The sequence below is a fragment of the Sciurus vulgaris genome, assembly GCF_902686455.1.
Source record: "Sciurus vulgaris genome assembly, chromosome: 11".
NCBI lineage: Eukaryota > Metazoa > Chordata > Mammalia > Rodentia > Sciuridae > Sciurus > Sciurus vulgaris.
In genome coordinates, this window is record NC_136472.1 from 124,496,372 (window position 1) to 124,514,133 (window position 17,762).

General features: G+C 43.9%; 1 protein-coding gene across 4 annotated transcripts in view; it reads left to right on the plus strand.

Moving 5' to 3' along the window:
- FLI1 (Fli-1 proto-oncogene, ETS transcription factor) overlaps positions 1-17,762 on the plus strand; it is a 124,779-nt gene that overhangs the window by 61,638 nt on the left and 45,379 nt on the right. For 3 of the 4 annotated variants that reach the window (XM_079104131.1, XM_079104133.1, XM_079104132.1), the window contains one exon: positions 11,193-11,404. In XM_079104131.1, coding sequence (XP_078960257.1) covers positions 11,193-11,404 — 212 coding nt within the window. Of the gene's footprint in view, positions 1-11,192; positions 11,405-17,762 lie in introns of those variants that run through there. The other variant, XM_079104134.1, reaches the window with a different exon arrangement.

Below are 17,762 nucleotides of genomic sequence, written 5' to 3' on the forward strand. Positions count from 1 at the left end.
CCTCACTCACACCCTTCCCTTGTCACTCTGAGTTCTCTCTTGTCCCTTCAGGTCAGACCCATAAAGACCAGGTCTCAAGGGAACTTCTTAGAGCCCATTCTCTCAAGCAATAGGAAGGCTCAGGATCTTTACCCTCTCTGCCATGCTTTATTATCCCTGCAGTGGGATATGCTATGAGGAAGCACTGAAGTCACCCCGCCAGAGGACACTTCTTCCAAGTGTTTGGCCCTCTGTGGTCAGGGAAGTCTGAGCCTTTTTCATCATTGAAGAGCATGAAACCTTCAGAAGGAAACAGTTAAAACCGTCCAGAAATCATGAGGCTAGGTAACTTGCCCATAGTCCCAGAACCATCAAAACTTTGCGTTGACCCAAATGGTAGCTGTTACCTTTTGTTATAACAAGATTTAAAAGCAGCAACCTATAAAATGAAGAAGCAATGAAGTGATTTGCTTCCTTGATCCCTGCCTTAATTTAACCTTAACCTTAACTATGTTCCTGTGCCTGGAAGAGACTGAGCCTAGCCTGTCTTCCCCCATCCTCAGCACTGTTGCTGGTATCCGAAAAACATTCTCCAGGTAAGGGATACATTCAAACCTATAGCGACTCACATGGCACAGGCACCAGGGCACACACCCATGAAGGCACAGGGTGCTGGAGGACTACTTTGCCAATTGTTGGCCCTCCAGTTGTCCTAGGAGAGAAGTGGGAGAGGTGGGGGCTCGCAAAGGAGCAATTTAGCTCTATCTGTGACAATGTCTCAGTCTATTTTCTGTTGCCATAACTGAAAATGAAAGTCTGGGTAATTTATAAAGAATAGAGGTTTATTTGGGTCACAATTCTGGAGGCTAGGAAGTCTAAAGCACGGCACTTGCATGTGCTGATGAGGACTTCTTGCTGGTGGGGACTCTGTGTAGTCCCCAGATGGTGCGGGACCTCACATAACGAACTTGGGTCTCTCTTCCTCTTCTTATGAAGCCACTAACGCAATCATGGGGCACCACCCTCATGACCTCATATACTCCAAATTACTTCCCAAAGGCCTCCTTTCCAAATATTATTTACATATTACTTTGGGGATTCAGTTTCAACATGAGTTTTGGAGGGGACAAGCACCCAGGCCATGGCAGGCAGTATTCAGCTATTTTTAATGACTGGTACAACCACTTCAGTGAAATCAGAAATAACAAGAGTCCCAAAGCAAAATAACACAGGGAACACTTCTTCTGGGGCATCTTGGTAGCCTTCTGAGACTAAAGCCACCCTGATTCTACCCATGGCATCTGGGTTTTGTTGAGATGGTTGGAGTTTCCTTATTATTATCACCCTGTGAGCCAGTGAGGATATTATTTAACCCTTCCTGCTCATCTGGATTGATAAGACCAAACAGAAGAGAACACTGAGACTCCTTAACCACAGTAAGCTCAGCATGCCACCCTCTCCCTGCCTTGTCCCTTCCACAACATTAGGTCCCACCTTAAGTCACCCCTACTTTGTTATCTGAGAGGAGTTTCTTCCTCAGATGGTCATGTGTGACAAGCCATGCACAACAAACCATTGCCCACCCCTTTACTATTTTCATTGTCATCAAGAGATGGCAGCCTGCTCAGTGGTCAGACCCATTGTAAAGAAACAGAAAGCAAAATGTACTGCAAAATTCTCTCTTCTTGGGGTTCGCACAAGTTTCCTATCCCCCTTCCTGTAAGTTTCCACAATCAGCACTTTTTTCTTTTCAGCAATAAAAATCATTCTCTGTGGGAGGAGAACTTAGCTTTGATCTTTAGAGATGCCCTTTAAATGTGGTTAGGGTCAAAGACGAAAGCTCAAAGGCAACAGGCAAAGGTACAACTCACCCATGGGAGATCAGGAGAAGCATCTAGTGGGAGTCTGTGATTAACAGAAGGCCATGGCTCTGGACTCTGTTACGTGGCATGCCCTTAAAGAACTCAGAGATCCTGTTCTCTGAACTCATTTAGGCTCATTCCCTTAATTTATTAAACCCCATTAAATAAAGTACTTTCATCTGCAAAGGATTCTAAGCCTATTATCTGGAAACTTGATTGGCTGTGTTTATGTGGGTCATTCACTGCAGAAGCTCTTTCCCCAGTAAGTGGAGATTAAAATGGCAAGGAGGGTGTGGTAGTCTATTTTGTGTTGCTGTAACAGAACACCACAGGTTGGGTCATTATAATGAACAGAAATGTTCATGGTTCTGGAGGTTTGGAACTCCAAAATCAAGGGACTACATCTGGTGAGGGCTTTTTAAAATTTAATTTAATTTTTTTACTTCTTTATTATTATTATTATTTATTTATTTATTTTATTTATTTTTTTTTTTTTTTTTTTTTTTTGCTGTGGCATTCCATGGTGGATGGCAAAAGGGCAGGAGAGTACATGAGAGAGAGAGAGAGAGAGAGAGAGAGAGAGAGAGAGAAGTTGTGAGTGAGAGGGGAATGAATGCTTTCATAACAAACCCTCACCTGCAATAAAGACATCCATCCATTCATGAGACAGAGCCTTTCTGACTCAATCACCTCTTAATGTTCCCACCTTTCAACACTGTTATACTGGGAGTTAAGTTCCCAGCCCAAGAACTGTGGAGGACACATTCAAGCCATAGCAGAGAGGGAGAGAGCATTTAAAAGGGGAGATGATGTTCAATAAGATGACTTTAGAAATTGGCCAGGTATTCTGAGCTCCGTGGCAGATTGGGTTGTGGTTCATGCAGCCTAGTATTAGAACTGGCAAACTGGAAATGGTCGTGGGAAATAGTATAAGCCTTGCAGTCAGGCAACCAGTGTGGAGACTCCCTTGTTGAGAGATCTAGGGCAAGTATTTAGCCTCCTAAAGTCTTGGTTTTCTTTTCAATAATGTGAACATCCTAACTCATATCTTAGAAGGTTGAATGAGGTCATGATTGTAAAAGTTCCTTGGAAACTTCATCTTAGCAAATAATACTTGTTCTACTTATTCTTTCTAATTTACAAACATGGTCCTTGTTTGATTTTTGCTTGATGTTGTTTGTCTTGTTGTTGTTTATCAGAACATAATTCCACTACATGGTTATCTGAGGAAGTCAGGCTGAGATTGAGACTCTTTCACTGTATGAAACTAATATGGTTATGCTTTGTGTCTCAGTTTCTCCACTAGCCAGCCATGGTACTGATTCCTGCCAGTGTCAAACAATCCAGTGAGAGAATACTCTGTCACCTCTGTGTTCTTTGAATATGGGGTCTGTGGTGACTGGTTTTTCATAGCATATGTTCTACAAAGAAATGACTAGTGGCATAAACCAACTCTGATGCTCATGAGTTATATCAACCTTCATCTGGAGGTACATCACTCACGAGTCAGAAAGTTGGTGCTGGGTTTTGCCTGGTGGCCTCAGCGCCTCTCTGAGTGAACTTCTCCATACCGTTCTTCTGCTTGGGCAAGTTTGGGCTTCCTTACAGCATGGTGGCTCACTTCCAAGGCCCCCAAGAGAATGAGACAATGATAAGCAGGTGGGAATAGTATTGCCTTTTACCATCTAACCTTGGAAGTTAGGCAAGGCCACTTCTATAATGTTCTATTTGTAGAATTAATCAAAAACTCTTGTCTGGGTTCAAGGGGAAGGAAATGAACCCTGTCTCTTGATAAGGAGAAACAAAGATGAGAAATATTGCAATGGCCATTGGGGAAAAGACAACCATGCCCTGTGCAGAGGCATTTCCACTTAATACTTGATATCTGGGTGATGTTTCCCACTTTATTGTTTATCCAACTTTCCACAAAAACTACTTTCTCTTCCATTTTTCCATCTGCCCTCTAGAGAATGGCAGTAATGGGCAAGAAATGGGCACGTAGCTGGTAACTGAGGGTGAAGAAGCAAAAGGCTAGACCTAGCTAAAAGCAGACACCCTCTCTTGGAACTTGAGATGTGCCTTGGAGTGACTCCCCCACTCTAGATTGGACATTCCTCCTGCTGCACGGTCTGCTGGATTCCCAAAGCAGAGAAGACGGGGCTTTGCTCCCAAGAATCTTGTCTGCATTTTGTATGCTTTGGGGCTGGCAAGACAAGGGACTTCATGTCATTATGCAAAGAATGTAATAAAGAGCCAAAGCCCTTGTGCTCCCTGTGGTGACCTGGGTAACGGATATGCCAGAGATTAGCTTTCCAGAGCCCTGTACTGGGAGCAGCTACGTGGACCCACTGAGCAAGGGCAGCAGCAGGGAACTTGGTCTGGTTGTTTTTGACATTCCTTTCACCCACTGCCTCCAGCAAAGCTCCTCAGTCACAGAAAACCCTTCTGTTGAGATTCAGGTCAGGGCAGAAGGGAATAAAAGGAGAAGATACCATGAGAAATGAGTCCTTCTTAGGCCCCATGTCTTGAGTCATTCCCTGTATTGGAAATAAAAATTCAACCTAAGTATAAAGATGAACAAAGGGAAGTTTCCCCTTCATCAGGGTACCTGGGACTTTTTCTCCTCTAACCATTTCACCTGAACCTGCAAATCCTATTTGTGTCCTTCTTGAGATGATGAAGATTTCTTTTGTGTATTGTGAATAGAATGGGGAGGCTTTAGCTAAGCTGCTTGGCGAGCTTTCTGGCTCATCATTCATAATCAGCCAGGCCATCCTGTGGCAAAGCCCTGACCACATCCTCCATCACTCAACTGACACGCACATGGAAAGTTGCATTTGACTTAACCTGAAGAAATCAAATAACAGAAGATAACTCTGGGAGTATTAAAAGACATATATATGTGTATACATGTATATACACAAACACACTTATATAATTAAATTCCAAAATAAGTGAAAGATTTTGTTGTTGAATTCATAATCAGACACAGAGCGTTCTTCTGATATTTATTGAGCACATGTTGTGTAAACAGCAATGTAAGCAGGTGCTGGCCACCTACAATTTTCATTGCCTTGGCAATAGATGCTTCCCTCTCTCATTTGTATGACTATGAGCAATGGAGAGGGCTGAGCCATGAACAACATTCATGGTTTGAAAGGAAAAACGGAAATGCAGGATGGAGAAATAGGCCTGGTTTAGGAGGTCAGCAGGTTCATATTTCAGATTCTACCTCTTATCACCAAACCCACTAATTCTGAACCTTTTGAAAGCTGATCTTTTTTTTTTTTTTTTTTCCAATCATGAAACACAAGAGTATTTATTTCCAGTGGCTCCTGAATATGCAAGACATAGTGAGTATTCAGTAAATATCTGTTACTGGGATTAATGGACTGGTACTTTCTTCTTCTCTCTACCTCAGCCAGAGCCCACACAAATAATTTACCAGGGTGTTCTGGTCAAAATTAATGGTGAAAGGTGGAACATGGGAATGGCAAGCACCAGACCAGTGAGAGGGAAGAAGTGCAGAGTGAGAGAGACAGACATCTTCCTCTGCAAGGAAAGAAAGGTGCTATCAGAGAGATGAAATCTTTCCAAGATGTCAAAAGCAAGAAGAAGAACAAGGAGCAGAACTTCAGGGGACCATCTGCCTTGTTCAGGAGAGCAGTGATAGGGACACCAGATGTCCACAACTCTGAATGACAACTTGAATTCCTTCCATGGGCTTTATTTAAAAGAGAATGCAAATAATAAAGTAAGATGTGTGCATAGTATTTAGAAAATTACCATCCATGGACAAGAAGTTACAGGAGACTTACGAATCATTGTTTTGCATTCCAAACACCTTCTATTTATCTTTCTTTAAATGCCTACTAACTAACTCAGTTATGCAACACACACTTACTGAGCGTCTGGCAGGTCTTATACTAGGTGCTGGGGCCTCCTTGTTGACAAGGCAAGGAACAGCTACTCTTTTGCTCACATCCCGATTCTTACATGCAGTTTAAAATGATTTGAAACCTGCATAGTTGAATGAGTCAGTGAATAATAATCAAGCAATTTTCCATTCATGAATTCAGCCTCAACTGACTCATTCATTTGGAAATATTTATTTAGCACCTGTTGGATACCAGGCACCATTCTAGGCACTAGGAAAGGAAGTTCAAGCAGGACATTATTATGTAACCTAAGGGCTCAAGTGTAATAATCAGAAAATAAATAATGCTCATGGGCCCAAGAGCAGTGATCGTATATCACTGTGGCAGTAAGGTGTGAAATGACCTTGGTGGTACAGGAATCATGGCAGGAAATGGTTTACTCTGTCTGAAGGTGTCAGAGGACCTCTCCAACATTTGTGTCTAGTCTTGAAGGATGCACATGCGTCCATGAAGGGCAATGTGGGTCTTAGTCAAACTGGAGCTAGTTTAAGTAAAGGGGAGATTTTTGAGAGCATACAAGGACCTTCCTGGAATCAGGCAATAGGACCCCCAAGTCTGGACAGTTACCCCTAAAGAGCTTATGATCCAATTGGGAGGACAGAAAGTTCCTAGGAAAGAACCAGTAAATGATGGCAGCAGACTTGGACTTGAATCCCAGATCACACTCATTTCCAGTGTGAATGAGCAATTATTTCACTTCCCTGGGAATATATTTTCTCATCCTTAAAAAATAACTGAGGTGATAAAAGTATACCTCTCATACAATTGCGAGGAGTATTAAATTAATGCAAACAGTGTTTTACACTTAATAGGTGTTTGCTAATTGTCCACTACTTTTATTTGTTTTCTGTAATGATGACATAGGTGTATTATAAGTGATAAGTTGATATGCTAAAGGCATCTTTCCCAAATTGGGTAATAAGGAGTGTCCTCACCCAGACATATATGTCATTAGCCACATATACCCTGTGGCTCACGTGCCAGCAGGAGATTATGTGATGGAAGCATTTCTGTGGACCAAATATAGATCATTTGCTTTGGCTCAGAACTCAAAATTGCCATCCCAAGCAACTCCCCCTTGCTGGAGCCCTCTGGGAAAGGGGTGCCATGGAATACTAATGCATGGGCATACTTCCCTGCTGGGAGCAGAGACCACATCCATCCTTTTGGTCTAGGGCTCAGCAGCTGAGGGACCAGAGCATCTGACCTATAGTCCCAGCCTTGCCAGCATTCAGCAATGGAAAGGTGCTTCTATGGATCCAAATTACTGAACTAGTTCATAATGACAACTACTGAGGCTAGAAGAAACTCCAGAGCTGGTGCACACAGGGACAGGGAGCCACTCCTCCTGCCTTTCTCACTTTGAAGTCAGTTTTTATGTAGTATGATCTAAAGCAAAATGGACTCATAACTTTCCTTTTATGAATTAGATCCTCAGTGCCCCAAGTCCATAGGAGAAGCAAACTCATTAAAAACTAAAGGAATTTACTCTCTCTGAAAATGGTTTGTGAATTTGTATGTAAATGTTCGTCCTGCATCCAGACTATTGTGCCAGTGTTAAATGTTTATTGACAACTTAGTGGAAAGTTCTTGAACATCAGCAGGGTGCTCATTTCTGTAAAGAGTTTTAGGTACAAGTCAGAGTGTCGAGTTTAAACTTTATAAACATGGAAGAGTTTAAGTAAAGAGCTTTAAAAGACGCATAAAGTAGCCACGGCTTCACATGTGTAACAAGCAGCAACTATTGCATTGGAAGTGCCTCAGCACGTGGCTTCTCGCCTGATGACAGCTGCCCCCAGTGCCTGCACCCACATCAAATTACCCTGGTGACTTTGAGTCCTCAGTCGTGACACAGCGGCCAGCTGACATCACCCTCAGCAATTCCCCTGTTCCACCTGCTCCACCCCTGTCCCCATCATTGATGCCTACTATCCCCAAAGCAGTTTGGAGAATCTCACTGCCACTGCCCAACCTAAAAATGACAATGTGATTGCTAAGAACATGGGCTCAGGTTTGAATGGCAGAAGGGTGCAATTTACCTGCAAAGGCAGCAAGAATAATTTCCCCAACTCTTAATTTTTTCCTGGGTCCAAAGTCAGCTTGTTTGGGATCCCATCTCCCCAAGTCTTTAATTCCTATTTTGTCACCCTCACCAACTTCCCCTCACTAGATTGGATTTTCAAATTCAGAGCAGTAAACCAGACAGGGAACCCTGCCTTGGTCTTCTCCCTCTTTCCAGTTTCCATCATCGATCATTTCTTTTCTCTCCATTGTGTGGGTGTGTGTGTGTGTAATGCCCACACACATGTGCATATGCTCAAAGCAGTATTTTCACCAGGCTTTTAAAAGGTCACAAGAGTCAAAGTATTTTCAGAGACGGTTTCAGGGACTGAGGAAGACCCACGTAATTCACAGAATGGCAAGGACTGACTGCATCCAGGTGAAAGGGCAAAGAAAGGATACCACAGCCAAAGGATAAATTCCACGACCCAAAAGTACATATGAGTAGGTTTTGTTTAGCGAAGCAGGTGAGAAGAGTTAGAATTAGCCAGAAGTCGTGGCAAAGGGAAGGTCATGCAACATAAGGGTAGGCAGATGGTAAGGCAAAGCTGAGTTGGTGGGAAAGGGCAGGTTTGCCGTGGTAGGTATCAAGTGAGTCTTGGAGAGGTTTGAGCAAGCATCGTGGCTGGATCACAGCAGTATTCACAACTTTCAAAGGAGCTAGAGCTGACCCGGCACTGTGCACTAGGGATCAGATGAGGGAAGAGTATATAAGTGTGCAGCAAGGAGGAGTCTGCAAGAGGAAAGCTGAGGAGGGGCCTGTGCCTGGCCAGGAACATGGACTGGACAGAATTAGGGTCATTCTGAGTGGATCACTCTCTTCCTCTGACATTGCCCCTTGACTAAAGTTTCCTTTGATTGTGAACTACATTCTAAAGGAGACTTCAATTCTGAGATGAGTTTGAACAAGCTTTGCACCTACACTCTGTCCCATGATATATTTTTTTCTCACTGTGCGTTGCTTACTTCCTTAAGCAGTCTCTCCAAGGTCTACCTCCCAGACCCCAGTTTCCCCTTATCTGTTCTCTATTGTAAGCTCTTTGCTGCAAATCTTGGTTTTGCCATTGGTATGTCACACCCTTGGACTTGGCAATTCTGCCTTCTCTTGCTTTTTGGCCTACCCTCTTGTGGTAATGACGGTAGGATCCTTTTACCTTTCAGCAGATCATTCCTCCTGGTCTGCCTCCTGGGCCTCTTTGCCTCTGCTATTCCATTACATTCTCCCCACAGTCAGAGGAGTGAGGTAAGAGAAATTATTTTACTGGAAACCCCACGATTCATGCATGATAAACCCAGAGCATAGGCCACTCTCCACAGCAAAGGACAACATCTGATTGCTAAATGTTCTCGCCTTTCATAACAGAACTGTGAGAATCATTCCTCACCATTATCATCAAAATTGCACTTGTGGGTCCTAGGTGGTCATGAGTCTTCTGGTCCTGTTGTGCAGAACCCAGGAATTTCAAATTTTCAGGGTCAGCCCTCTGAGAAGTTATAACGTCACACTTTTCAACTTGGAACTATAATGCCTTGTACCCAGGTAACAGTTCAAAATTTGTTTGGGATGTGGATGTAAGGTTGACCCCTAACTAAAATGGACAGTGAATGCAATAACCAAAAGAAAAGTGATCCTGAAAGGCACAGCTTTCCTCTAAACATTAGATAAGGACATTAGGAGGAAAATGAAGGGTTCCAGCAGATCTCAGGTCTGAAAGAAGGGATATTCAGCCATCTGGAAGGCATTTGTTCTGGAGGACACCTTCAAGGCAGGAATGTGAATTCCACAAGAAATGTGGACAAATCTCAGACTTAAAAGGTGCTATTCATTTATTACTATATTTTTAAGTAAAAGCAGTGTATATGTTTTCTAGGGCTGCCATGGCAACATAGTAAAGACTAAGTGACTTAAACAACAGAGATTTATTTGCTCACAGATCTGAAGGCTGGAAGCCTAAGATTAGGGTGCCAGCAGGATTGATTTCCTGTGAACTTGTTGCCCTGGTTTACAGAAAACTAGCTCACTCGCCTCTCTGTGTGCACACATCCCTGCTATTTCTTTGTGTGTCCAGATCTCCTTTTACCACCGAATGGCTTCATTTCAACCTATTCACCTTTTTGAACGTCTTATCCCAAATATAGTTTCAATCTGAAGTACTAGGGATTAAGACAGCGACATATGAATTTTTAGGAGCATAATTCAGCACATAAAGGATAGCCTAAGGGAATCTTTCAACACTAATAATCATCATTGCTAACATTTATTTTCACTTACTATGTGCCAAAGATTGTTGTAAGCACTCGTCATGGATTATTTCATAATCTTCTTCTTCATAATCATATAGTATACACAAATAGGTTATATATATTATAAACCATTTTTTCTGAAAAATGGTAAACTTAATTTGATGTAATAACCTAACAATGGTGAATGCTCTGCTCCAGAATCCCTGTGGCTTAATGTGACTTGGAATAATGAGAGATTCCTGTCTTCATCCTTAGGTTAGTGGAAATCTTTGGAAAGTGCAAGGTTTTTTCAACCCATGACCTCCAAAAGCTGAACCTGCTTCAGGGAGAGTGTGGGTGGCTAGGCCATAGAAACAGGGTGACTTGCAGCCCTGACTGTCCCTCCATATATCTGTGCTTACTCCCATCTTCTTTGTCAGGCTGAATCATCAAAAATTAAATTAGGATGCACCAGCACATGCTGCAGAGATTTCAGCGAACTCCTGGGCATTTAGTTAAGCTATTCCAGATCTTCTCATTGAACGAGCCTGAAACTCGGTGAAAAAGCTAGTCTTATTCCTGTTTACAGATAAGGAACCTGAAACTGAACCAGTAACAGTCCTAAGTGCCACTCTTTTCTTGTATGACCTTGAGCTAGATGACCTCTTTCATTAGGTCTCACTGGCCTCAGATGTAAAATAAATTCTCATTCTCGTTTCCCCCTCATAGCTTGACTACTCTGCACAGCTAATACCAGGCACTAGTGCTTATGTCTGAAAGGATCCCATAGTCAAGCCCCACCCCAACACTACATTCCATGTGGTGTAACCACTGTTTCTGGCTTCCCACAACCCCACTCACCTTTTTGGGGTTCCCAGCTTATAGCCCCAACAAATGAGCCCACTTCTAAGGATCTTCCATTCCAACTCCAGGGTAACTAACAGAGAACTCAAGTTTGCATATGGGTAAACGTGCCCCTGAGGGTGTGAGTCAATCAACCATGGCGCAGTGGGGACTTCCGGGCAAGCCCTCCCAGGTAGCACTGGGTCACCCTGCCAGCTCAAAGTGAGAGAGCCACGCTCCCGGGTAAAGAGTGACACTGGGCTTTGTCTCTTCTCTGGCCTTGCAGGAGGCTCTGTCGGTGGTGAGCGACGACCAGTCACTCTTTGACTCAGCATACGGAGCGGCGGCCCATCTCCCCAAGGCCGACATGACCGCTTCGGGGAGTCCTGACTACGGGCAGCCCCACAAAATCAACCCCCTTCCACCGCAACAGGAATGGATCAATCAACCTGTGAGGGTCAACGTCAAGCGGGAATATGACCACATGAATGGATCCAGGTAAGTCCACCAGATCTGCATGGAGCTGGGAGAAGCTCCAGGTGACCCAGTCATGCAGATCTTCACTAAGCAGCTGCTGGCACATAGGGCATTTGCAGCAGATGAGGCTTTGGTGCTTGGCCGGGGAGCTTGTGTCAGTCCCCAGAGAGCTGAGGCAAGATGGGCTGCAGAAGTTCTGGAGTTGAAGTAGGTCAGAAAACTCACCTGGATCTCTGAGTTCAGATGCATCCCATAGAGGCCAGGTGATAGTCAGGACCCTGTGCAGATACTCATGGAATACCAATTTTGTGTCAACCAAGCACAGGTCTGGCCCCTTTGGAGAAAAAATTAGCAATAAGATACTACCTTCTCTCCTGTTGAAGATACTTAATGTCTCTTGGTGAGTCTCACCAGAGCAAAGACAAAAGCATTCTAGTAAGGGGGAGAACTGGTAAGAAGACAATGCTCACATCGCGCTGCCTGTGCCAGGGAGAAAGTGCTGCAGCTGGATGGTATGTTATGAAGGATACTAGGAAAAATGTCCAGGGTGGATGAAACTTTGTAGAAATGGAGACAGGAGAATCCAGGGAGAGAAAAATCAGAGGAGCAAGGAAAGGGCCCAGCCTTGTGAATAGGTAACCTGGGTTTCAGGTTCTGCCTCACCATTTGGGACAAACAGTCTAACTTCCTCAGAATACTAGCTTTCTCATTTCTGAAACAGAGTCTAGAAGTCTTCTCAGCCTTTCTTCATGAGCTTGTTAACTGTGGTACAACGAGGAAAGGACCCAGGGTAGTGCCTAGGACTCAGAAAATGCTCAATAGTGATAGCAATCATGCTGAAAGTCTTGAAAGAGAGAAAATATTAGTCTCTTTAATTATCTGATAATTCCTTACAAACCCACTTGGGCTAAAGAACAAGGAGATAAAAATAAAAAAAAGGAAGAAAGGGTCCTGACTGGCAAACTAAGAAAATAGGCCATTCGTGACACTGAGCATCATCAGAGACTAGCGAGCTGACAATCATGGTGCACAGTGGGTGGGGACAAGAAAGTCAGATAAGTGAAAAAGTTACTCAAATATCTCAGATAGGAAATAATAAAGTTCTGAACTAGTGTGATGCTAATAATTAAAAATATCAAGAAGAATAGATACATAAAGGTATATATCAAAGACATAATTAACAGGGCTTATGTAAGTAAATATTAAAGCAAGTGAGAGGAAAGAATCAGAGATGTCTGGAGCCTCGACTTTTTTGAAGGATGATGCTGTTCGCAGACATAGGAAGGTGGGGAGAAGAAATGCTTTGGGGAGGAACATCAGTGTTCCCTTTGAGATGCATTGTGAGCAATTACTACAACATTCAGATAAAAATGTCTACTAGGTTTTGGAAATCAAAGTTCTAACAATATTTGGGGGTTGGAATGTAGGTTTGGGTGTCATCTTTTAGGAGCTTTAACAGTGCAAGTGGATGAGTCATGGAGGAAACAGATCCAGGGAAAGAAGAGAAAAGAGAGGGGAAGGGAGGGAGAGCTCCTGTCTCAGACCTGAAGCCCTAGCCCTCCCACATTTCAATCCACTAACTAAAACCAGTGACTGGGATCTCATATTCTAGGATTTTAGTAAAGCTCAGAGATTCTGGGACAGGAACCCCTCAAATGTGTTTCTCTTGGCAGAGGGAAAAATTACCATGCTGTAGTTCCTAATAGTCACAGGGCAGAGTTGGCCAAACATTTTGCCATATTCTCTTATTCCTTCGCACCCCACCCCTCCTAGGAGGCAGATATTGTAACTCCATTACTACCAAGAAAGGCCCATTGGACTCTGAGGGAAAACCCCTTGTTTAAGGATCTAGAAGAGGCAAAGGATCTGGAAGAGGCAAAGCTAATGCTGGCTTTCTGGGGTCTTGGGCATCTTGTGCTTCTTCCTCTCTGCCTGTACAGCATGTTTTTGTACGAAAGTCTCATTTCTGCCAATACCTGCTAGTAAGGAGACCTGATCAACAATGGCTGCCAAACTGTTCTGACCACATGGAGCTTCCAATGCTTGTTGAAAATCCAGATCCCACCTCTGGAGATTCTTTGGTCTGTGGCACCTGAATCTGACCACTGCCCACCTCCACTGCACCCCTTCCAAGCCAGCAGTGCCTCTCCTGGGCTGCTGCGAGAGCATCCAGTCCTCTGTTCTTCCTCTTACCTTCCTGAGTCTATTCTCCAGACAGCAAACAGCCAGTCATCCTTTCAAAATATTTAACCCTCTTGCTCAAAACCCTTTTATGGCTTATGACAAAACCCAAATCCTTTAGCATGGCCCAATCGTCCCTCCCACATCTTCTCCAGTCCCTCTCTAGCTCATTCCTCCCTCCACACCAGCCGGCAGACACTAGCAGCTCCTGCACCCCCAGGCACACTTCTGCCTGAGTCTCTGGACTCTGGAATTCCTTCTTCCTGGAATATTCCTATCCTATCTAGTCATGTGACTCCTTTATAAGTTCCAGGTCTCCCTAGATGCTGCCTCTTCAGAGGCCTTCTCTGACCACCTGATCTGAAGTAGCACCCCGTCATCTCCTTTTAACCTGCTTGAATTAGTTCTCATCACCTCCTGCACTAAGACACTGGCAGGCCTTTTGTTCACCGAGCAGTGCCTGACACATGATGGCATCAATATTTGTTTAAATACATGATTAAATGAATGCAGGGTGAAGCAGACTCAAAGGTGAAGTTGTTTATTTAAGTTTATGCAGGTACAGGTTGAGTTTCTCTTATCTGAAATGTTTGGGACCAGAAGTGTTTCAGATTTCAGGGTTTTTTTGTTTGTTTGTTTTTTTGTTTTTTTGTTTTTTTTTCAGATTTTGGAATATACATATATACATAACAAGATATGTTGGGATGGGTTCCAGTCTAAACACAAAATTTATTTCTGTTTCATATACACCTTATACACATGGCCTGGAGGTAATTTTATACAATATTTTTGGTGCTTTTGCATTTTGACTGTGACCTGTCATATGAGATTGTCATATGAGATGTGGAGATTTCCACTTGTGGCGTCATGTTAGTGCTCAAAAGTTTGGGAACTGGGGACATTTAGGATTTGGGATTTTTGAAATAAGGACACTCAACCTACAAATAGTAAATAAGCCAGGGCAGAAACGCAGCTCTACTGACTAAACCCCTATCATGTTGACTCTGGGTTGGTGCTCAAAGGCTGTATTTATGAGCCCACTGCTCCCTCCCTTGCTACTAGAGAAACCTCAAGCACTCAAGGATACTAATCCTGGGCAAAGAGGGGCCCCCAAGGAAATGGATGTTTAGAACCCATTCACCAGCTGGTACCCAACTCTGGTCACCAGAATCCAGCTGGAGGAAGTCTGTACAAATACCTCCATGAGCCACCTGGATATTTACCTGACTTTGGTTGCACAAAGCAGCCTCTTCTTAAGATTTATCTGTCCTGATGCAGAACATCAGCAAGGGACCAAGTAGGTTTGGAAGTATTCTCACCCAGCCTGGGGACACAAAGGTGATCCGGTGAACTCTCAGAGCCAAGCAAGTTAGGCACAGAAGTGGCCAGCACCTCATAAATATTTAAGCACTCACATGTGAGTCATACGGCGGAAGCAAGGAGAAAGGATTTTTAGAAAGAAAAGGTAAAGCCATGTCAGAGCTCATTATTTAATTGTGCAAAAAGAAATAACATGAAGAAATAGATATCAGACTATTTACATCTCTCATCCCACATGAGATGAGCTGCTCCTATTCTCTGAGTATTACTGGTAATGGTACTCTGTCACTTACATGTGATTTCACTGTTTTTGGTGGACTAATTCACCATAACACAGAAGATAGGTGAGGTTGTTGTACATGTTTCTAACTTCAGATGAGAAAACCAAAGCAACGTTCACAACTTGGGATAGCTTGGCTCATGGGTGGACCTCTGCTGTCCAGTGCAATAGCCACTAGCCCTGTATTGCAACTGAGCACTGGAAATATGGCTAATCCAAAATTGAGATGTTCTCTACAAATTACACACTGGGATTAAGAGACTTAGTATGAGGGAAAAAAATGTAAAACATCTTGTAGATTATTGATTACACTAAAATAATCATTTGACTGTATTGAGTTAATATATTGTTAAAATTCATTTCACTTATTTTTTTAATTTTAAAAGGTGATGATTAGAAAGTTTAAAATGATCTGTGTGGCTCATATGTGTGACTCACAATCTGCTCTGACTGGACAGTGTTGGGTCAGAATGTTTTGGTCTGCCCTGTGATTCAGAGTGCATTCCCTCCATGATCTTTGATAAACATGGGTTTCTGAGTTACTCCTTCATGTATATTAGAGGCCTCATAGATATTTGTGTCTCTCTTAGGAAGGAGGTAGTCTGTATGCCTGATGCTGCAATGCCCTTTTGCTTTCCATCCCAGCAGCAAGCCATCTGGTCCAGGAGCAAAGGGTCAAGTGGAGAGCCTAAGGTCTGAGATGCTTAGAGCAGGTCTGGGTTGCCCAGTCCATGGGAGGTCTGTTCTCTCTCTCTCTCTCTCTCTCTCTCTCTCTCTCTGTCTCTCTCTCTGTCTCTCTCTCTCTCTCTCTCTCTCTCTCTCTCTCTCTCTCTCGCACGCGCTTCCTGTCTTTACGTCGTGGCTGAATCTGGTAGGATAGGTTACCCTTGGTCCATAGGTACGATGTTGGATAAAGACTTCAGCAACTTGATCCAAGTTGTGGTCTGTAAATAACTCTCAGCTGCATCCTGTCTCAACCACAGAGATTGGGGAAAACATCCCATGGAAAGAAAGAATTATGTTTTATAGAAGAGAAGCAAGGGCTTACTTGCCTTAGGAGCCTGGCATTCACAACCTGACCTGAGTGTCAGCCTGCCCTGATACTCCTTGTACTGGCCAACAGTATCAGGATGCGTCAAACACCCAGAGACTCAGATTCCACACTCAGAAATATAAGATTCCTGCACCCTATAATTTGTGCCTCTCAGAATGCCTCTCTTTAGCACCTTCCCAAATTCCCATGTTCTGAACCTTGCCACACATAACCTGGATGGGGAGCCATCCTCAAGTTTCTGGAAATGTTATCAGCCTCTGCAGTGTGTGGAAATGAGTCGCTTCACAGTCTGCCTTGGCTGCAGATTTGTGGGCCTGATGTTATAACTTGAGTTCAGTCATTCTAAGTTGAATGTGTAGTTTAAAGGGGTAACTTTTGGGAGGAGTCTTTGAAACGTCCTTTCATCCAAACTTCCAAGATTTTAATCCTTGTCTTAAAGCTTAACAGTTTGCAAGGCACTTTTGAAAATCTTTAATAATCTGTTAAAAGCAGTGTTCATTGAACACACAAAAAATAAAAGCAGAGGAGTAAAGAGTTTATGTCCAGTGACTGTGACAAACGGTAAGGGCTACAGAGCCCTGGTCAGTTTAGTTGTGGCCTGCTGAGCCATGGCTTCCGGCTGCCCTGAGATGGAGAGACTCTGGGTTATACTCTCAGAGCCACCACGTCCTCCCTGCTCTATTGTGGCAGCCCCTGTCCTTCTTGTCACCTGTCCTACTACTGTCAGCTGCTTGTGGGCCCCAACCCCTTACTAGCTGCAAGTGTAGTTCTCAATACAAATTAGCAGCAATGCAGGCAGGCTGAATGGCAAAGCCTCTTCCCCCGTCTGTGCTCCCCCTCCTTTCCTCCCTCTTGTTTTCATCCCGCCCTCTTCACAGGCGCCAGCTGCCTCATTAAAGAGCAGTCTTTATGCTGGGCTTCACCTGTACCCACCCTTAGCAGTAGCTGTTGAGCCCCATGGCCACACTGTCTGGCGGAGGCACAGAGAATGGAGGGAAGTCTGGCAGGCGAGCGGGAAAGGTATGGCTTTCCTTCTTTCTTGCCCTGAGCAGTTGGAGGAGGGCCAGCCAGGAAAGGGCAATGGGCAAGGGTGGGTGGGTGTCCGGGCTTCTCCATAAGGTTACCCTTTTCAGGACCTAGCACAGAGAACTGGGACCAAGGACAGGGCCTTGTTCCAGAAATTGCTCCTGCAGACAGATCATTTGCCTGGCTAAGAAGCAGGTGTACCCAGTGCTGGAGGAGGGAGGGAGGAGGAAAGCAGAGCCAGAACTTCTATGGGCTAGTGAACAAGGAGTTTCCACTTGCCAGACAGCCCCAATGGCTGTCCAAGAAAGAGAACCCCATTCCTCATCTGCACCCACTTCTCAAGTGATGCTTGTTACTCCTTTCCTTCCAAGGTCCTGAATTAGTTAGATTTTACCAAATGTCTCATCTTTTCATACTTATTTTCCTCTATTCCTAGCTTCAGGGACCAACCCTGCCATTCGTACCCACTGTGTGTGGCCATAAGCCATTAACAATCACTTTCTTTTGGTGGTTCTTGA